This window comes from Chelonoidis abingdonii, chromosome 5 (genome assembly GCF_003597395.2).
Source record: "Chelonoidis abingdonii isolate Lonesome George chromosome 5, CheloAbing_2.0, whole genome shotgun sequence".
NCBI classification, from domain to species: Eukaryota; Metazoa; Chordata; order Testudines; family Testudinidae; genus Chelonoidis; species Chelonoidis abingdonii.
This window is the reverse complement of record NC_133773.1, coordinates 123,916,351-123,938,801: the sequence shown is the minus strand read 5'-3', so window position 1 is coordinate 123,938,801 and position 22,451 is coordinate 123,916,351. Positions and strand designations below refer to the sequence as shown.

Genomic DNA, 22,451 nt, shown 5'->3' with positions numbered 1-22,451 from the left:
ACGGCATCCAGGGCCTGGTCAGATCCACCCCCAGATTTTCCCCTCAGTTACAGGAAGCTCTACAAACTCTTCCCCCCCCTCCAATGCCCCTCTTCCTGCACTCCTCACCTGCAGGGGAAGGAATCTATGTATGGAGAGCTGCTCCGCATCTGCCCAACCCCTGTATATCCTGATCCCTTCATACCCAGACCCTCTCACCAAGCCTCACCCAGAACCCCCTAATGAGCCCCACTCCCCCTGCACCTGGACCACCCTAACAAGCCACCCACACCCGGCTCCCCACTCCACCAAGACCCAATCAACTGCACTTGGATCCCCACCCAACTGAGCCACACTGTCCCTGCATCTGGACTCCCCACTGAACCTCCCCAGACTTGTGTGCTGAGCTCTATCCCCCCCACACCCATACCCCTTCCTGCTGAGTCCCAACCACCTTCACCTGGACCCCCCTGCAGAGTCTCATTACCATTGCACCCAGAACCCCCCAACAAGCCCCTGTGCATCCAGATCCCCCTCACACCTGGATCCCCCACTGAGCTGCCCGCACTCAGATTGCCCCACACAGAACCCTCTCAATCCACACCAAGCCCCTCCACACCTGGATCCTGCCTTGCTGAGCCTGCCTGCCCACACCTGGTGCATCTGGCATGGACGGGCAGGGCCCTGGGGTGTTTCTGGGGCAGGCCTGGTCCTTGTGCTGTGTCAGGGTTGGGTGCAGCCTCACTGCTGAGTCTGTATCCCGGGGTGGGAGCTGCACAGTGATCTCCCACCTCTGTGCAGCCAGTAGCCTATACTGACCAACGCCATGCTGGAGCCTCCACATTTATTTGACAAATACATTTTGCAGAATTATAAAATAGTGTGCAAAAAAATATTTTTTTGGCACAGAATTTTTAATTTTTTGGCACAGAATGCCCTCAGGAGAAATAAGCTAATCTGGCAGCTCCCTAGATAAACCAGGTACAGCAGTGTCCCACATCCCCAACACCAGTGGAATCAGGAAGAGGTAACATAGGGGCCAAAATGCCACCAGAGAATATATTTACATGGGGGGAGTATCACTGCCTATTTAAGTCTGTTTTAAGTACATTTGCCACATTGGTTCAGCCCAGAAATGACTCAACAGGCTGGAGAACCTGAGCCTTCAAGTTTAACTTCAGCAGTGCTGTGGTGCTTTACTTTTTGCTGCAACCAAGGATGCAAATTTGCCCTCTTCCTCTTTGCCCAGGTGATGTCCACCAGGTCAGCAGTCAGAACAGAGGTTACAGCTAACAGAACAGCAGCTAAAACAGAGCAACGATATTTCAGGACGCAGGTCCTCAGACAACAGCAGCTGCAGAGGAGATTAGTTAAATGCAGGTCACTTAACAGGTGTGGCTTTATAACTCTGGCATTTAAAGGGATACTGCTTACATTGCTCTCAAATTGGCTTTCAAAACATGTACTTTTCTGCCTGCCATCTCTTTTAACTTGCTAATTTTTCCAGTCCTTGTAGCAATGGTGGATCTAGTGAACACTGCTTTGGTGCCCTAGATTTAAACGAGACTCTAGGTGCAGAGTCCCTCACACAGAAAGGGGCCTGATTCTCCTTTCCACCACCTGAGTGTGATTCAGGAGTCAGGAATATCTCTGGTGCAGTCTGTGGAGTCCCATAGCTGGAGAGCTGTTATATGAGGAGAAGGAAGCTCACAAACATCAAGTCACAGGTTACTGTTTATTTTAGGGGGGTTTTAAATATTTCATTACAGCAAGTATTGGTCAATACAGGCCCGATGCTGCTTCTTTGAAAACAAGTCACAAAAGAGGGATATGAGGGTAATTTTGACCTAGACCTGAGCCTCCAAAGGGCTCAGGGTATGTCTACACAGCAAGGGAAAACATAGCTGCTGGTGCCAGCTGACTTGACTCACAGGGCTCAGGCTGCGGGGCTGTTTCATTAATCTGTAGGCTTCCAGGTTCAGGCTGGAGTCCAAGCGCTGGAACCCTCTCATCTCGCAGGGTCCGGAGCCTAGGTTTCAGCTCAAGCCCAGATACCTACACAGCAGTGAAACAGCCCCACAGCCCAAGCCTGAGTCAGCTGGCACAGGCCAGCCATGGATGTCTAGCTGCTGTGTATACATACCCTTAGAGGCCCATGATATCACTGGAAGTTGAAAAAGAACAGTTCCTATGCAGGAGGCATTCAGCACCTGACCGTTTTTAAAGGGCTGTGACAACATTGTTCATGTGTAATGGTACCTTACTCCACAAAGCAGTGCCTCACTGATAAAGAAAGCAAGTGAATGGTGATTTTACAATTCCAGTCACTAAAACCTCAGCTCTTTTCTGTTCTCCAGTGACTTTTCTGAGGCTAGCTATGCTCACCTTTGATTGAAAGTGATTCGCAGAACATGCAGCTGGGTGCTAAATTAGAAATCTTTACCACAGATCAGTGATTTAACATAGATTAAAATCCAATAAAATCCCCTAAATTCACTGGCTGTAAACCATCTTCTCCTTACCAGATAAGGAATGGATTTCCCCCTCTTCTTCATAATGTCCCGTAGTTTGCATTACCATTCAGTAAACCTATTTGTGACATGCTATGTTCAGCATCCCTACTTCGTGTGGCTTCCCCTGCTAAGTATATCGCTGAGTATCCGAACAGACTTTATGCAGCTCAAAACAAGACACTTAATACCAGTTTCCTAACTGCAGATCTCTGGTGCCCAGCCTGCATAAGGAATCAACCCAGTCCTGCACTCCTCAACACAAGGATCTGTGCATCACACTAAAGAAAAGTGGTTTCTTTGTTTATTTGCAGCATTGGTTTGCTAAAGAAAGTGGTGCTTGCTAAGACTGCCAGGCATTTCTGACATAAAAGCAAAAACTTCTCATTACTTGTGTCAAGGACTAGTTTTAGGAAATCAAAAAGAAGTAGAGAAAAGGGCTGAAAATTGTGCAGCATATTTAAAGCTCCCAAAATAAAGAATAATCCAAACCGGGGACTGGAAGGACAAATATTCACTAATTCATCTTAACCTGGAATAACTATTACAATATTGCCCCCTTCTGGCATCCTTTACTGCCTTTAGTTTAAATGAAGATTAGAACTGTATGTTCAGGACCTGTTCTTGTAAAGCCAGTGGGAGTTAGATTGGCCTTTAACTCCTTAAATATTAAGGGGCAGTTTCTCTGTTCCCCTACACTTGGTGGAATTATTTACACCAATGCAAAGTTGGTGTAATATGCTACCAAAGCAGAACTGTAGATATGCAAGTGACTCTAGAAGGCGCAAGACAGTGGACAGTTAGGCCCTCATGTGTTGTGACTGAAATGTTACGTTTATTGGTTTGGCTACAGGAAGTAAACTTGCCTATGAGTAGATCTGCAAATAGTTTAATTCTGCAAGTCTTATTCTTTATTCCCCCTGAGTCTGACAATAGCAGCACTCAGCACTAGCACATCTCTAGCCCCTTAGAAGCCAATGCATAAACTCCCATTGATTTCACTAGGGCCATGTTCACACTATGGGGCCTAAAGCTGGTTCTGTAGTGCCCTAATGTAGACACATCCTATATCGATGGAAGAGGTTTTTCCTTCAGTGTAGGTAATTCACCTTGCCAAGCAGCAGTAGCTAGGTCAGTGGAAGAATTCTTCCATCGATAAACCACATCTAGACCAGGGGTTAAGTCGGCTTAACCCTGGCACTCAGGGGAATGAATTTTTCACATTCGGGCAATGTGAATAGGTTTACCTAAATTTTAAGTGTAACCAGGCCTGAGAATGATGTTAGACAAACACTGAGTGTTTGATTGCAGAATTACATTCACCCTTTCATGGCATATTTAGAGATATTGTTCCAAGTCAGGAATTCACAAAATCCACATCAACTCAGCGATAAAAGGATTGTTTCCAAGTAGTTCCATATCTGGAGCTGTACTAGTCAATATAGCCATCTGAAAGAAATATTACCTTCTCATCAGGTGTAGGGGAGAACATTTTCTCTTCCAGTGGATGCCTTGAGAAGTCATAAGGATAGGTAACAACTAATTCACCTCCATGGAGACTTGCAGACAATACAAATGGTATAGCCCTCATCCACTTCATAACTGCTTTTGTCTCCGGTGCTACCTGAAGAGCAGAAAGAAAAATCACTTGAGTGAACATTCTGTTTAGAATGGATTCACTTAAAATAATTTGGGGCCAGCATGACCCTTCTCATAGAAACACCTGCAGATAGCAGTGTGGTGGGGAAGAAAATTGTGTATGATTCCCAGCTCTCCTGTTAGGGGATGGGGTGGTGGTTATTTGTCCCATGTAACAAGCATGGAGTTTGGACCCCAAAATCCAGGGATCTTCCCTTTCTCCAAGACCAAAAAAATTGTTATAACAAAATTGAAAGTCAGACTCACAATTCCTAGCCATCCAGACCCCAAAGGCAATACTCATTTTTGGAAAAAACAACACAACCTGGAGAAAAGACTGATCTGGACTATCTTTTTGTTCTGTGTTTGTACAGCAAGTAGCACAACGGAGGACTGGCCCATGACTGGGGCTCTTAGGTGCTACAGTAATACAAATAAATAATAATATGGGATTTGAACTAAAATTAAGATTTCAACAAGATTAAGGGCCATAACAGTGGTCACATTTTAATGAAAATGTAACATGTTGCTTTAAAAAATTTTCCCTGGATACACTGGGACTCAACTGCAAAATCCTCGTGTTCACCACCTGTTGAAAGACAAGGTAGAAAACAACTTTACATTGACTCTTGTAAGATAATTAAGGATACAATTTAGTCACAGAAGTCACAGATTCCATGACTTTTCCAGACCTCCGTGACTTCTTTGGTTTTAGCTGTCCGTGGCTGTCGCCAGGACTGGAGCCAGGGCTGGAACCGGGGCTGTGTGCCCCCACCCTTTGGCTTCAGCAGGCAGGGCCAGCTTTAGGCCAATTCCACCAATTCTCCCAAATCGGGCCCCGCACCTAAGAGGTCCCTGCGCCCAGTGAGAATCTCTTCCCTGGCTGGAGGCGCCTTTTTAATTTTTACTCACCTGGCAGTGCTCCGGCTCCTGCAGTCTTCAGCAGCACTTTGGCGGTGGATCCTTCGCTTGTTCTGGGTCTTCGGCGGCACTTTGGCGGCGGGTCCTTCAGTGCCACCAAAGATCTGCAGCGAGTGAAGGACCTGCAGCCGAAGTGCTGCCCAAGACTCGGAGCACCGCCCGGTGAGTACAAGCCCCACGTGGTTTTTTTTACGTTTTTTTCTTCCCTGCTGGGGCCCCGTCGAAACTGTTTGAATTGGGCCCTGCACATCCTAAACCCGGCCCTGTCAGCAGGGGCTGGTTCTGTTCGCGCGTGCCCTGTGGTTTGGGCTGGGGCTGGGACAATGTCCTCCCTTCCCGCATGGCAGAGAGGCTCAAGCTGTCAGTCCCCGCTCCATGAGGTTCCAACTGTTATTCTTTCCCCATCAGCCTTCCCTCCTGGTTATTTTTAGGAAAAGTCACAGATAGGTCACGAGTTCCTGTGAATTTTTGTTTATTGCCCATGACTTGTCCTTGACTTTTCCTAAAAATAACTGTGACAAGATAGACAGAGAAGTGTCTCCATGTCCATGATATGCACTGGTATAGCCATGCGTTGCTTGCAAAAGAGTTCAGTGTGTTGAATCTAAGCCATAGGATTCTTCATGTTGCCGTTTCATGCCATGAAGTAAACAGTTTCCTGTTGAAGCAGTGAGGGCCTTGTCTGGCCTCAGTAGTTACTGAGGAATAATTTCATTCAGGGCTACATTATAATTAGCTACTCCTTAAATGCAACAGTGACAGCTGGTGGCCAGTTAGGGTAATCCTTGAAATACCGCTGTCAGAGTGTTAGTTTTAGGGAGGGATTTTCCCTCCATTTGCACCTTGTGGGATCATTGACAGCTGTAGAAAGTGAGTGCAAAGTGGCTGTAAAATGGTACCAAATGAGAATAGCAATGTGTTTGCACAAATGTCAAAGACTACACAAGGTGTAAAGCAAAGGAGGGTCAGGCTTTCTTACTTTGGGCTCAGGGTATGGCTACACTCACACTTTACAGCGCTGCAACTTTCGCGCTCAGGGGTGTGAAAAAACACCCCCCCCCGAGCGCTGCAAGATACAGCGCTGTAAAGCATCAGTGTAATCAGGGCGGCGCTCCCAGCGCTGCACGCTACACCCGTAGAGAATGTGGTTTACGTGCAGCGCTGGGAGAACTCTCTCCCAGCACTGCCACTCCGACCGAAATTCCAAGTGTAGCCAGACCCTCAGTTGTGCATGGCTCTATGCAGGGCTGCTAAAGTCCTCTGCCACTTCATGCTCAAATACAATCTGCTACCAGAAAATAATCAAGGTTGGAGGATGACCATCCCTTGGTTATCTGGTCACTTGCATGAGTGACTTCCCAAGTGCACCCCCGTAAGTATTGCAGGAAATGTGTTGACAGTTCAGTAAAGCAAGTGGCATTCTTATCCAGGTGACATAGATACCACTGTGGAATACTATTATGCCATTTAATGTGTAGTAGGTACTGGGTAACGGAGGAAGGCAGCTGAAGCAGCATTAGGCTTTATATCCACTGTAGACTAGCCATTGGTATGGATGCTTATAACATTTGTTGAGCAGGGGCTGCCATTTCATTTAGTAGAGGGCAGTATGCACAAGCACGCTAAACAGTGCAGAACAACCTGAAAACACCTTTTCTGGTGATAGCCAGAGCAACTGTTTCCCAGGACCCATATGAATGGTCCTGTATATTGATGCCAGTTGCTGATTAGGGCTCTTCTGCAGAGCATGTAGCCATTGGTAGACAGTGGGGCTTCATTTATTTTGTGTCAGTATTTTGCCAGGTGGCATTTGCTGTATGTCAGGGTGCCAGGCTCAGAAGAAAATACTGGATGAATTGACATCAATTAGACATATCCAACATTTGGCTGTAAGATTTAATAATACCTATTCTGGGCATATACACCAACCAGCAAGGATGCTGTCAGCTGCTTGAAAACACTAAGAAAAGTCAATAAAAACGAAATCTGAAAAGATATTTAGGGGTTGAAGTGCTCAGTGTTCCAACACCAAGGTTATTTAGAAGCTGTTTTAAGAGTGATTTAAGCACTTAGGTGCCTAAATCCCATCAACTTCCAATGAGATTTTGGTTCCTAACAGCATAAATCCCTTTTGAAAATGAAATTTAAGCTCCTAAATGCTGAGTGTCACAACACCTAAATACCTTTAAAAATCTGGGTCTAAGTGTAACAAAGGCTGCAGTGCTGGCTCTAGGCAGCAGCAGTGAGAAATCTGTCTGATTGTTTGATGTCTCAAAACAGTGAGGGTGTATTTTTCCTACGGCACTGCATAAAAATTCATTAGTGAACATTTTATAGTCCCGGGACACTGTAGGACAGGTGGTTATGTGATAAGAACTGGGGGAGGGATAGTGATGGACAGAATAACAACACTCCAGAAATCACAAATTATTTTTACTTCATTGTTGTTAGCATTTAGCTGGTGGAAGTACCGTGGAACTAGCAATTAAGTAAAAAGCTAAAAGAAAAAAATTAAGTTAGTTCCTGTCTGATCTATGGAAATCATTGTTATAATGATGGAAGAAAAGAAGATACAGCTAATAGAAAAAAATATACTGAGGAGAATGGCAGGTGACCAGAGGATAGACAGAGTTCTCATGGAAGCTATTAAGAGGAAAATGAACTTGGAATTCTTAATGATAGAGAGGCTAGACAGCACACTTTTGAGGTTGGATGGACATGTGATAAGAATGACCAGCAAAGAAAGCATGGGAGGAAGAGGACAGCAAGTAAGGGCATAGAATACCCAGGATACGATGGGAAGACACTGTCAAGAGAAGTTTGAAGAGAAAAGGACTAGAACTCCAAGACCTATGATCCTGTGCCAAGGACCAGAAGGAGTGGTGAAGAATTGTGGGCACCTCCGACCCTGTGTAAACAGGAAAAGGAGTAGAGAAGTGAAGTACTGTTAGCATTTAGGAACATGCATTTCAGGATTTGGCATGTCAAATTCTTCTGTCATTTATCATCATTTGAGATAACTGAAGTTCTACATCCCCATTATTAGCTATGCTCCAGTTTCCAATACCCCAAAAGCCATTAATACCTTTGAATATATTTGCATGCCAGTATCACTAAAAACTATAGTATTACAGGTGAGCCCAGAGAGAAAGACATGCAAGGAGTGGATGGAAACTATCATCTCCTTGCTTCCCCACAATTGACTCTGGGTTTTAAAGTGAACCCAATGTCACTGATTCCTGTGAAAAAAGAAACAGAGAGGTCCTTCAGAAGGAAGTTATCATTCTCATAATTCATTTGTAGCATTGCAGTAGCACAAAGGATCCCTAGTAGTGGACCAAGATAAAATTGTGTTAGGTACTGTTGACTGAAAAGATGATCCCTGCCCCAATAAATCTACAATAAGACAAGAGAAAACAGGTGAAGACAGTCAGACAGGGGAATACAAAGGAACAATGAGACAATATTTGTCAGCATGTCAGGCACACTGGTTGCCTAACCAGTGTCAAGTTTGGTAATATGGCAATTCCCCCATATGTTCAAGAGCATGACAGGATTTTACTCATGGTGCAGAAGAAGGGAGACCATTTGAAAAGCCTTGGAAAAGAGTTGAGTTCCACGGGAAAAGGATGCTAGAGAAATATTTCAGGCACACACAGGTACACAAACCAAAGGTGGGGGAGAGAAAATTGCTCAGAGTTTTGTGAGAATGAACTCGGGGAGTCTCAGGGGAATGCTCCCTTCTGGGTTTGCAGTGAGAGTGGGCTTTCCACAAGGAATCTGAGACCTGACTCCATGGATCCCATGAAATCAATAAGAAAAGTCAGACCCTTCTGTACTGATTCCTGGGCTTCCTTCCCAAGCCTTGGCTCCCTTTAACTTCATCCCTTCTAAGAAGCAGAAACTGCAGAAATAATTTAATACAGCCTGGAGAAGTACTGATGCCCTCATGGGTTTCCTCTTGGGATCAGCTGGATGGCCAACGGACCATGCTGTGGTAATTTTGATGCCTCCCAGCTCTGTCAGTGCCCACACAAAAGCTGTTGAGTAACTGGGATGCCTGCTGCAGAGAGGGCTCAATTCCTCTTCTCTGGTTTCAGGACACAAACCTGTTTGCTCTTTGCTCTTCTCTGAAGCAATGGATAGGCATGAACACAGACCCTGGCCTATTCTTAAGGAAACAGATACTCTCAGATTTCAGTAAAAGTTTTTTATTTAACTGTTATATCAATATTTTCTGGGACAAGCCCAGATTAAATGTCTTATTCAGAAAACTTCTAAACTCAACCTCTCTCCATGTTTCTTTCTAGCCTACTTTCTTGGTAGATACTTACTCCGCAAGATGGTGAGCCCGTTTGTGATGCTGGCAGACCAGCTTCCAGCCCATGCCACAATCCCATGTCTCAACCGAATACAAACAAATACCTAGCTGGAATCAGTCTGGCTCACCTCTGTGTTAATATTATTAAAATAGGTATTAGAATTACAAGATTGCATTTAGTGTTAAGATCTTCTTGACTGCTGGTGAGTTGCTATGTGCATTAATCTCACTGACAGCACCTGTATCCTATATTGTAAGGTAATATTTAAGCATTTGTAATATAAGCCTCTGTTACGTTCTAAATCACTAGACAGGAGAGAGACATTAACTAGTGTGAAGTGCTGACCTCCAAAGCTGTTACATCTTGGTTAACAAGGAAGGTCCATCAACACCACAAGGACTATTGTGGGACACTGAAGAGAACAAAAGTCTTTGTTTCCCTGCTCTCTCCCTCCACACCTCATGAAGAGGAGTTATGCAAGTTGATTCCACCCATCATATGAGTTCACAGCTTAGAGCACATGGGGGAAAGGGAATAAAAAACCCTAACAAGAAGAAACTGTATCTCTATGACACCTGGACTCTGCGGGGGCACAGCTTCTAAGCACAAGCAAGGGTTCTCCTGATACTTAGCCTGAGTTAGTCCTTTAGGACATATACAGCTTGTTTATTATAGAAACTTCTGTTACCTTTTCAAATGTAAAATTGTGACTCACGTGTGTGTGTTTACCTGCTTTCATCTTATAAATAACTCTATTTCCTTTTCACTGTTAATAAATCTTTAGATAGTTTATTATAGTATTGGCTACAAGCATTGTCTTTAGCGTGAGATCTAAAGTGCAACTGACCTGGGATAAGTGAACGATCCTTTAGGACAGACCGTAACCTGAATATTGCTGTGATCCTTGGTGTAAGAGACCATTTATCACAAAGGTAGGCTCGCCTGTGTGGCAAGACAGATTGGAGTATCCAAGGGGACCGTCTGTGACTCCATGGTTAGGCTGTTTAGTGCCTGATGAGTTTCCACTTGATAATTGGTTTGGTGAAATCTAAATATAGAAAGCACAACTCATTTGGGGTTTGTGCCCCATTGCCTGCTTTTGCGTTATTGCAGAACAACTTGACACCATTATTATTTTATCGCTGCAAATTTTGTGGAAAACAATTAGGTTTTGCAACCCATATAGCAACTTAGCTTTAAAGAAACTATACTTTTAAATCTACATCCTTCTGGTTCAGCTCTGTCAATGGTATCAGACTCTACCCTTTGACTATTCATATTTTTTTTTCTTTTATGTGGCTTATTAATTCACCAGAAGTCCTTTGCCTTTCAGTCACAGACAATCATTCTTAAATTATCCATTTTGCAAGAGCAATTTAAGATACAATTAGAAAGGAGCTAGATAATTTGGCCATAAATACAGTGAATGGCCATTACCCTTTTTAAACCTGATTCCCATTTCTGTCAATTATATTGTATTTAGCCACTGTCTCCATGGTCTGTAAAGATGCTTTCTTTTTTTCTTTTAGAAACAACTGGACTAGATTTCCTACAGTTTCTGCCAGCCTCCACTACAAGCCTCCAAATCCTCTATGAATCAAGGCAATTTAATTTATTTAATCTCTGATAATGTTTCTCAATTTCAACTCTGACCATTTATTACAATAATTGGTAATAACAGAGAACAAAGCTTGTTGTAAGGGCAAGGATTATGGGAAGGGAAGGGTTTTTTCTGAGTTTATGTGACTGGCAAAGAGCTAAAGAGCTTGCTTTCAATTTTCTGGTCTCCATGTAGTGCTTTGGAATACCTGCATAATTACTGTAATAAGCCAAGTAATAAATACTATTAAGTAAATGGCAGTTGAAAGGCTGGCTTTGAAGCAGACATATTAATGCACAAAGCTGAGTTCCATAACTGCTGCCCCTCACTAAGGTAAATGGTTCATATCCCTAGCAAAATTGATGTTCGTTACATCAACAACTCATCTGGCTCTTCTGTGCCCACTGCTGTGAGAGTAGGTTAACTCCGGACTCAGAGAAGATTCATGCAGTTTCACCTCTTAGCTAAATGAAACTGTAGTTGTCAAAGAAGTTTTGCGTGTGCCTTCAAGGTCACAGGATGACAGGTTCTCTCATTCTCTCTCTACACAGCACACATCAGAAGATACTTTGTATGGTGTTGAGCTGCTTGTTATGGAGGGAACAAGTTCTGTGTGCGTTTGTGGTGTGTTAAATAGTCACTTCCTTCATGGCTAATTCCCCTGTAAAATGCAATGAAAGGCATGCAGTAGAACAATTGTAGCCTCTGGTATGTTGAAACCCCTCAGTAATTTTGTGCATTTTGTTCCTGTTCAGGGCAGGTTTAGACAACAGAGGGGTTAAAATGCCAGTGGCTGCCTATGCCTTTTCATGTTACTAGGGGAACAGAACTTGTGGTAGCAACAGTGGGAAATTTGGGACAAAAATACTAGGGACAAATTCTGTCACCCACCCAGGCCTCTGTATGCTACTGCGATGGCCTACAGGGGCTGTAACGGCACAACAGGAGTCCGGGGAGAATCTGACTAGTGTAGGGCCTCTGTACAAGCTGCTCCACACAGAGCCTTGAGAGAAGTCAGCTGGACTCAGAGCTCCAGCTACATGGGGTAGCTTGCAGAACCAGAGCATAACCAGCACATTTATCACAGCTGTCACGGAAGTTGTAGGTTTGTATGGCCCCGATTACGGTAATATCTGAGCAAAACACACTCTGTAATGTATTAATTCTCACAACACCCCTGTGAAGTAGGGCAGTGCTATTATCTGCATTGTACAGATGGGGAACTGAGACACAGAGAGACTAAATGACTTACCCGTGATCACATAGGAAGGTTTGCAGAGAAGCAGGGACTCTCCAGAGTCCCCTGCTAGCATCCTAATTTCTGTATCATCCATCCTCTCCGGGACTTTGAACATTTGGGATTGCATGCTGGCAAACAACGGAACCAACTTCACTGAAAACCCACCCAGATGAAAACAAGGATTGCATGGGGAGTTGACACGAGAGCAGGAGCTCCCAGACTCAGGGCTAGTGTTTTGCCTCACACTTACAGTAGGTGATGGATTCTGTGTTTCCTCTGTTTGTAGGGGGATAAATTGCAACTGCAGCCACTGGAGCTGGGGGATACCGCCCCCTGCCATATGTACAGCCTTTGGTACACCTGTCCTGTGACCGGGGCTAGGAACTAAAACTCTCCGGAGTATCACACTCTTACTATGCAAGCACATGCCTTACTTAACTTGCTGATGATTAACTTCAGGCCCAGTGCTGCTTCTGCTGCTCCCAGTACCGGGAAGGAGAGGTAACAGCTGCTTTCTCTCACCCACCTTCCAGTACTGCTGCTGGTAGGTGGGAGTGTGAACTAACAGGCACTGAGATAACAGCTTCAGTTAGCTGAGCTGTTTGTTAAAATGTGAGGTTGGTCATTTCCAAGAAATGCTGAAGATACATAACTCCCAATGAAATCACTGCGAGTTTCATGGGACAGTGATCGGCTTGGTGTTCTGTCTGCCTAGCACTGAGTGACAACTGGGGCTGATAGGAGCTACCGCAATACAAATAATAAATTTAATAATAATAATTAATTAATAATCAAGTCAATATGAGTTGTGGGTGCTCAGCACTTGTAAAAATCAGGCCCTCCCAAATGGTTTCTACTGTACAATAGCATACAGTTTAATGAAATACTGAAACCTGTGATTTGTGACATTTTTGTTTGCTATTCATTTGAGACCTCTGCCTTTTCTGCCATGACCAGCCATGACTTATCATACAAATCCTATGCACATCCAACTAGTCCTCCTTATAAGAATAGCATTAAACTGAAACAAGCATCAAGGATAACTTGGTATTGATTTTTTTCAATATTCATAATTATCTGAGCCTTTCGACAATATATTTGATAAAATGTCTGTAATTCATACCTTACCCTCCCAATAGGATTGTGGAATGGGGATGTGGTCTAGGCGTGCCCATCGGAGCCCAGCTCTGTTGTAAACTTCAGATGTCAAGTCAGGGAAGTTTCTGTTAAGATCAAGGTTCTGAGCAGTTTGACGTCCATTAATCCAACTATTGTAACCAGCTCCCTAATTTACAGTAAAGAAAGAAAGCTAATTAAACAGATCCAATCCTGCCTGTCTCATAATGTTTGGGGTTTTAAAAATGTTATTTGCTAATGAACAAGTAGAAGTTTTAAATGCCAAAAAGGCACCAGAGATTTGTTAAAAGCGTCCAGAAAGTGGAAATAATATATTTATTTATAGAACACCCTTTATCCCAAAGGACCTCAAAAGCACTTCTGAGCACCACTGATGTGACTCTAAGGTGGAACACAGCAGCTGTTAAACAGGGTTTAAATCAGGGTTCAGCAAGCATAAGAAATATTAATATTTAATTACATCTGATCTTCTAGCTGAGAAAGAAAATATATTAAACGACAAGTTAGTACAAAATAAAAGGATCGGCTTCAATCATCAAAATCGACTCATTGGGCAGGCTACTGAATGTACAAAAAAGACTTTCATCTGTATCAGACCTCCAGTGTACAAGCAGGAACAATGGAAAATCTGGTCCAAATTACCTGTTAGTTTTGTTAATCTGGGCACTACAGAGCAGCTGCCCAGCAAATCAGATGGGAATAAAATCTGTTAGTCAATTATTGTCAAACCCCAAATTTCCCAAACCCCAGATTTTCCTCTCTTTTATAAGGAATTTTATAACATTCACTTCATTGTAAAAGGTCTTTTACCTCTTCTGCGGCAAGTTCATACCCATCTGGGTTCAGTGAAGGCAGAAGGTGAATTCTAGTGTTGTTTATCAAAGTCTGGATCCTGGGGTTTCCAAGGAGATATTCAGAGCACAAGTATTGTGCAAGGTATATTAACAATTCTTTCCCAACAACTTCATTTCCATGCATGTTTCCAATATACTTAAATTCTGGCTTCACTGTGGAAAGATGGAGTAATGAGATGATTTGTTGTAATTCTGAGAACAATTGGATGCCTTCCCAAACCAGTGCAACGCAGATAGCTGACAGATGAGTCAGTGAGTTTTATTTACAGTAATTTAACATGCATATTCCTGTAAACATCATGTCAATTCCAGATCCATTTGCACCAACTTCAAGTCAGTTAACAAATTGAATATATATTTTTTATACAATAAAGTGAACTATTTGTTAAGGATTCACAAATGTTATGAGGCAGTCACTGTGGTTAATGATGAGAACAGCTAAAACTAACTATAAATAAGAGTATTTTCAGAGGAATGCAAACAAAAACATCTAGGAAAAGAATCATTGTCTAAGATATCAGCTAGACTACACTGTGATGGGATCTATCAGGCCTTCTCTATCCTCTGCTGGAGGCAAGAGCACCCTGACACTCCGCGCCCAAGGAAAAACCTTCTAGACTGGGTAACCAACAAGGCAGTCCTCCAGAGGCCTAGAAGGGCCAAGAGGAAATATTGACCAATCAAGAATCAGCAGGCCCGTTAGGAAGTTTGGTCTGCTTTTCCCTGAGGGCAGAGCTGGGTGAGACTGGGACACAGGAGGAGCACCTAAGCGCTAACCCAGAGCCCAGACCAGGACCTTACTCTAAGCTCAGCAAGTAAGCGCTTGCATTCTGAAGGATTTTTTCTTCTTTGTTTAGAGTGGCAGATAGCTGAATCCTGAGCTGGGAGTTATTTTTGCCCTCTTTAAAGTCCTGTTATGCTGTTCAAAGTGGTGTAATTGCTTGCTAAAGTATCATTTTTATGATAAAACATGTTGAGTTATGGTTTTATTTTAAAACATGTTTATTTACTGGTTTGTAGGCTGGTAGAGGGAACATTATATTATTAAGGACAGTGCTACCACTGTTCCTTTAACTAGAGGCGAAGAATGGCCTAGTGGTTAGGCTTCTAACATGGGACTTAGGAGATTCAGATCCCTACTCTGCTACAGACTTCCTGTGTGACCTTTGATAACAGATGGCTCTTCAGTCTATCAGAGAAAGGTATAACAAGATTCAATGGCTGGAAGTTGAACTAGACAAATTCAAACTAAAAATAGGGTAAAAATTTTGAAGTGGGGGTAATTAACCATTGAATCAACTTACCAAGAGTGGTGGTGTATTCTCAATCACTGGAAATTTTAAAATCAGCATTGGATATTTTTTTCTAAAAGATGTGTTCTAGTTCAATGACAGCTATTGGACTTGAAGCCAGAATTAATCTAAGGAAGTCCTATGCAGAAGGTCAGACTAAATGATCACAATGGTACTTTGGCCTTAAAATCCATGAAACTATCGGGAACATGGTAGAAGTGCACCATATCTCACCCTAAGAGGATAGCTGTCAGAGTTATGTCTACACTGCAGCTGGGAGCATTATTACTCACTCGGGTCATGATGTCCAGGATTAGTTGAAAACTCAATCACAAAAAGGTCTCTCCCTTCAAAGCTACGGCCAATACTGTAAGTTCTTGCAATGTGGGAGCACCTAGAAGCAGTCTTCTTCAAAATGCTCACCATTTTGGAATACGAATGATGGGTGAACTGAATTAAAGTTGTAGGCACCTCCACAAGTAAATCTTCCTCAGCTAATTCTGGCTCTCCTGCAGAGAAAAATTATAACTGCAACTAAGTGAGGTCAAAAAGCTTGTGCCAGAGTGGGGTTATCAAGTTACAGTGAACAAACACGTGCCCCTCTGTTCATAAGACATACATTTCCAATAATAGAGGTATGGAAATTAGAAATGAACCTGAATCAAAACCTTAGATCAGAACAAAAACCTCCTTCATTTGTTCTTCCATATGAGGTATGTTAGTCCAAGTCTCCAAAACCAGCTACTGCACTTGCACAATGACAGATATTTTTAAGATGTGCAGCCATATTTGCTGTGAGCTTCACCGACTAAAAACTGGCCTGTAGTACACTGGTAAACTTCAGCCTTCAGCATAGAGACTGGTCCTTTAAATCTATTGGATCAAATTCATCCTTCGTATAGCTCAACTGACTTCGGTCACCTGCACTATATACCTCTAAACAACAACAAAAAATAACATTCACAAAGGCAATTTAACTTCCATGAGCTAGTTAGTATTGTGTGTTTCTTGTTGTTCTAAAATTTCAGGTAAGACTTTAAGGTATAATACAAAATCTGTAGGTACATTACAGAAATCATGGATAGTTTATTATGATGTCCCTGCATAGCTTCAGTTCTTACCTCGTAGCTTTGCCAGTGGATCAAAACAACCTTCTTCTTCACCAGCAAAGAAGCGATCGCAGTCTAAGAAGTAGGGCCAAGCCATGTCTATTGTGTCAAATGCAGGAAGGCAATTTTTTCTCAGGTTTTCACAGACGTGCCTGCAGGGCTTTATCATTTTGTCTTTTTCACACTGTGGAGCCAGTATTGAGCAGCTCAGGAGTCTCAGATCAGGATTACATTCTCCCTGAAGCAAGTTGTGTAGCACACTCATGAGAATATATTCGGAGCTGAATTCAATCACTTCTCTGGACTTCTGATCCAGCAAATTAGGATATATAGTTTTGGTGTAGGGAACATCACTACAAGAGCCTAAGGTGATGTCCACGCATTTTGCTACAAGAAACGATAAGATGAACATGTGAAAAATACCTTGCTCATTAACCACACTGAATCCAATACAGCTGTATTGAATAATAGGTTCAATTAATTTAATCTATTTGCTGTTCACAGATTGGCAATAGATCACAATATTCTCAGATATAATTATTGTTTGAAACTATTTGCCAAATGATTCTTAGTCTGTGGTTTTTTGTGAGTAGTTTTTTGTGAGTTTTTTGCAAGCAGCCAGTATTCAAAATTTCAGTTAGATTTTCAATTTTTGTTGGACACATGGTAATATTTCTTTTCTCTGGTTGGCTGAGTCTAACTCTTAAAATCAGATTTTTGGTATTTCAAATTCAAAATTTGAAATAGTTAAATGGACGGATTCTGACCACCACAGTGGGTGCAAGTCTGAATGCCTGCAGGCTCCCCTGTCATATGGAATCCCCATGGGGCCAGAATAGGTAGTGTGGCCAGAGAAAACAGTTGAGAGGGACAACTGGTGTATGGGTAACCCCAAGTCTGGGTAACCCCAAGACTGCTCTATATCGCACCAGGGACAAGATCTTGGGCATATCAGCCCCAGCATGGTGGAGCTGAAAAGTTGGCTGACATCTGTCTTCTACCATACATTTGAACTGGAGGATATGGGCTAAAGCAGATTCATTTTAAAAATTCTAGCAAGTAGAAATGTTTTTGCAACATTTAACCAGTTAAAGAAACAAAAGGATAAACTGGTATTTATCACCTATAGTAGAGTTATTGGATATTACAACACTGGGCAACTTGGATGTCCAAGTCTGAGTCTTACACTCTGTGTTGAGGTCCCAGGCTGGTATGAGATGATGTCACAGTAGTGGCAGCAAACTCTTACCTTGGGAGAGAGAGAACATCTCCCATTGCTCTCTAGTACCTGACTAGGGCTAATGCATGCAGTAGTATTGCCAGGGTCCCGGGCAGCTGCATCCAGCTGAAGGAAAGAATAACAACGAAATAACTAGGAAATACTCAGGGTGCTGAGAGCCCCAGGAGGGGCAAGTGAGGAGAGAACAAGAAACCACACCATACCTTTTTCTCTTGTTTGGCATTGTCCTGCAAATAAAGAGAAGATAAATAGGGATTAGCATCATGAACAGGAGAAAAGGGCTGCTGCAATACCTGTCTAGTACTGTAGTTCTTGCTACATCTCAAATGCAGGGCTGGCCTTACTATGAGGCAAACTGAGGTGGCTGCCTCAGGTGCCAGATTGCGTGTGTGGGGAGGGGGCGCCACTAGGACCCAGAGTGTAGAAAATTGTGTCTGATGATGGTGCATATGATTCTCTCTGCTCTAGAGGCACAGAGATGGTGGAGTGCTGTGCTGGAGGAAATAAGAGACATAACAGGCAGGCAGGAGAAAAGTTGAGATGGAATAACAGAAAGCAGCAGGAGCTGCAAGGAGAGAGAGCAGGAGGAGGAGCCTCTCATGTACCTCTCTAGCACCCCCAGGAGCCTGGACTGATTAACACCTGCTTCTCAGGGAGCTTCCTGTTTCCTGCTGCTTCCCTGAACCCACCTGAGGAGAACGGGCAGTCAACTGAAATATTAGAAGCCAGTTAGGCCCTTAAGTTGATGTCTTCCCTCACTCAGGCCCTGCTACCAGCTTGCTTATTTGTCCCCTTCAATTGAGTGTTGAGAGCCACTATAGCTGGCACAGAACAGCAGTCATGAGTGAAAGAAGAAAATGTCCCTCTGGGGCAGCATTCAGAAAAAGCAAGCAAGCAAAGGAAGGTTTTCTATCTAAACAGGAAGGCGCTCTCCTGAGATACATAGACACAAATGTTCACGGTGAGCCTTCTGGTCCCAGTAAGGATGTGAGTGGTGAGGAGATGCCTGACTTGCCAGTTAGTCAGAGTGCAGGTGACCTGGCAGCTACTGCAGCATCCATATCTCCATCTCAAATGGATGTAACCATGCAGAAGAAGAAGAAAAGTGTAGATCAGAGAAGAGTGTGGTGGAGGCGCTAGAAACAGCTGCTGCTGAGTTTAGTTCCTTAAGCCTAGATACAGGACTGTGGATCCACCTAAGCAGTAGTCTGAGGGACTTCCTTGTACTGCATGGGCCACAGCAAGTAAAAAACTTCATGTTCCCCAAAGACAATGAAAATAGAAGTTTCCATCCAACACATTACTGGTATGAAATCCCCAATGCTGACAAAGTGGAGAGGCCATGGCTTAGGTACTCAAAAACTCAGAATGCTATATGCTATTTTTGTTGCAAATTCTTCCAGTCTAATGTTCCAGCCACATTGGATTCTACAGGAACAAAGGACTGGAAAAACCTTCTAGAAATCTGGCATGCCATGAGAAGGCAGCAAATCACCAGAGAGCATTCCATAGGCGGAAAGAGCTTGAGATGAGATTAAGGTTAAAGGCCACCATAGATGATCAGCATCAAGAGGAGATTGCATCAGAGTCTCTTTACTGGCAAAATGTTCTGAAGAGGCTCATTGCCATTGTAAGAATGCTTGCTACCCAAAATCTAGCACTGCGTGGCACTTCAGATCAGCTGTAAGTGCCAAACAATGGAAATGTCCTTAAAATTGTGGAGCTGATGGCTGAGATTGGTGCTGTACTCCAGGAGCATCTTAGAAGAGTCACCACCCAAGAAATGTACACACACCACTACCTTGGAAAAATAATTCAAAATGAGATCATACAGTTACTGGCAACAAAAGTCAAACAGAAGATTGTGGCAGATCTGAAGTCAGCAAGATCTATTACTGTTATTCTGGACTGCACCCTCACATCAGCCATACAGAACAAATGACTTTGAATAGGCTTTTTATACAACAACAGAGAACCTAGTGAAAACGTCTCTGCAATGGTGATTGTCAGAGAGCATTTTCTAGAAGTTTATTGACATTGATGATACTACAGGAGCTGGTATGACAATGTGCGTCTGAAAAGCTGGATGATATGGGAATGTCGATAGCTTGACATGAGAGGTCAGGACTACGATAATGGTGCCAACATGAAGGGAAGAACAAGGAGTGCAGACACGGGATCGAGAGTTAAACCCTCGAGCTTTTTTTGTTCCATGCATCGCTCATTATTGAACTTGGTGGTCAAGTGATGAGCATCAGCTTCTAGTGAGGCTGCTGAATTTTTTAATATATCCTAAGCATTTATGTATTTGTCTCTGCATCCAACTCATCGATGACAAATTTTGAAGCAACATCGGTAAACCTCTCTGACACTAAACGCCACTGAGTGCCACACGTATGGGAAAGGTGCGTGAGGTGATAGCCTATCAAACACCAATTGGAAGTAGAGGATGCCATAGTTGCCATATATGTTGGGACGAATTGCTCGATGACTGGAACTTGTTCCATGAGAGAACAGTGGCAGAGGGAGAATTGGAATCACAGAAACATACATAACTTCAAAGTTTCTGTACTTAGCAGGTCTGACACCTGCACTCTTTTAAATCGGTTTAATGGCCGATATTCCATTTCTAACGCTTGTACCCATTCACACGATGTCGTCATTACACTATCGAGTTAAACGGCTCCTTAAAATCATTTTGGAACTCCTCCCAGACCAGAGAGGAAGGAGAGCTTAATTCGGAAAGTGAATAACTCGGATGTAGGGTTCGTGTGGATGGAAATCAACATTATTGGCCTCCTAGAGGTATCCCACAGTGCACCACGACCGCTCTGGTCCGCAATCCGAACTTGGATGCGGAGTGCCGTAAACAGGAAAAGCCCCGAGACCTTATGAATGAATTTTCCTGCTTTCACGTGTCCATCTCTGATCAGCGCGGGTGGCGAGATGCAGTTCAAATGCAAAAGTAGCCCTGCATTGAAACCTTACGGGATATTACTAGATCTAGCGCTGTATGGTGAGACAAATCTTGTTTTATCAGAGCTCCGCGTTAAACAAGAATAGGAAATGCCAAAGCGTTTGCAAAAATAAACTTCAGGGATACACAGCAGAGTGCGGACAAACCGTAACGGAAGCCAGAGACTTCAAACGGATGCTCATGCAGGGAGGGAGGGAGGTAATGAGGACTACAGCACGCAGTCTCCACAGCAGTCTCTGAAAATAATTTGCATTCTTTGGCTGAGCGGCGGTGTTGTGTGTAGCTTAATACACGGTGTCTTGCGCGTGGTTCACGGCACAGCTCCGTCCAGTCTCTTCCCCCCCCAGCACGTGAAGAGAAGTAAAATAAATATTCTTGAGTACTGTAATAGTCACCCTTCTGTGTACTGAATGCTGCTGGCAGAGAGTACGCGAGGTGTTCACAATGGTCAGGATACCGTTTGTGATCTCAGGGTCCATGATTGCTGGTCACTATGGCGTTTGCTCAAGTGCACTCTGGCGAAAAGGCGCCAAAGGGTTGTCTGCTGCCTTCACAAAGGAGGGTGAGACTGTACCCAGCACCACCCGGGGCAATGTTTTCTGCCCCATCAGGCACTGTGTTCTCAACCCGGAAGTGAATAACTATGGAAAGACTGAAGAACAGCTACCCACAGTGCACCGCTCCTGAAATCGATGGTAGCTTTGGACCATGGACGCAAGACAATCGATTCGTGATCCCACTGTGGACACGCTAAACCGATTTTTAGCAATGCTGTTTTTGTAATATCGGTTTAAAGCTAATTCGAAATAATCGGTGCAGTGTAGACGTAACCCTTAGTGTTGTGGCATGAACTACTGTTTGAAATAAATGTTGTAAAGCAAGAGACTCCAAGGTGTTGATCTTATATATCTTGAAGCAATGGAACAACTGGACAAAGCAAAGTCTTATACCTACAGTCTTACCGGTTAGATGAGTATTCAAAATGTTCTGAAGAGTGCACAGAATATTGGCAGAGGAACTTCACACTGAAGCTCTTTCCCACTCATTCAAGAATACAACGAGAGACATCCTGGGCACCTACCTTAGGACTAACAGACGTTTTGGAGCATGAGCTTTCGTGGGTGACCATCACTTATTTGCACCGTGGTGTCTAGAAAGTGGGCCTCCCGTGTAGATTGTCCAGGCTGAGGTGATGTGGGGTGGAAGTTGTTGAATCGTGGTGGAATTTTAGCATATATATACCCTGCCCCTTAAAATTTCCACTACCATGCGTCTGACGAAGGTGGGTATTCACCCACGAAGCTCATGCTCCAAAACGTCTGTTAGTCTATAAGGTGCCACAGGATTCTCTGCTGCTTTTACACAGATCCAGAAACAACAGGTGCTACCCTTCTGATACACAAGATCACAAAAGTCACTGAAAGAAGAAGAATTTGGTGATTATGAGGCACGGGATAATCCCATTAGAGACCCCAGAACAACAATTCAAAGTTGAATTCTTTAACCAGTGCTAGATGTGGCAATACAGTCAGCTAAGAACATTTCTTGCGGCCACGAACTGATACCATCAGTTCTTGTGTTTTGGGGACAAGGCGTAGTATCTAGCCTGTCTGACTAATGAGAAGGACACCC

General features: G+C 43.4%; 1 protein-coding gene across 1 annotated transcript in view; it reads right to left on the bottom strand.

Moving 5' to 3' along the window:
* The window catches only part of CPZ (carboxypeptidase Z), a 61,065-nt gene that overhangs the window by 14,046 nt on the left and 24,568 nt on the right, over positions 1–22,451 (bottom strand). The window contains exons 2-7 of the mRNA XM_032767229.2: positions 18,046–18,069; positions 16,615–16,989; positions 15,787–16,002; positions 14,158–14,354; positions 13,334–13,495; positions 3,955–4,113 (exon numbers count right to left, since the gene is read on the bottom strand). Coding sequence (XP_032623120.1) covers positions 3,955–4,113; positions 13,334–13,495; positions 14,158–14,354; positions 15,787–16,002; positions 16,615–16,989; positions 18,046–18,069 — 1,133 coding nt within the window. The remainder of the gene's footprint in view (positions 1–3,954; positions 4,114–13,333; positions 13,496–14,157; positions 14,355–15,786; positions 16,003–16,614; positions 16,990–18,045; positions 18,070–22,451) is intronic.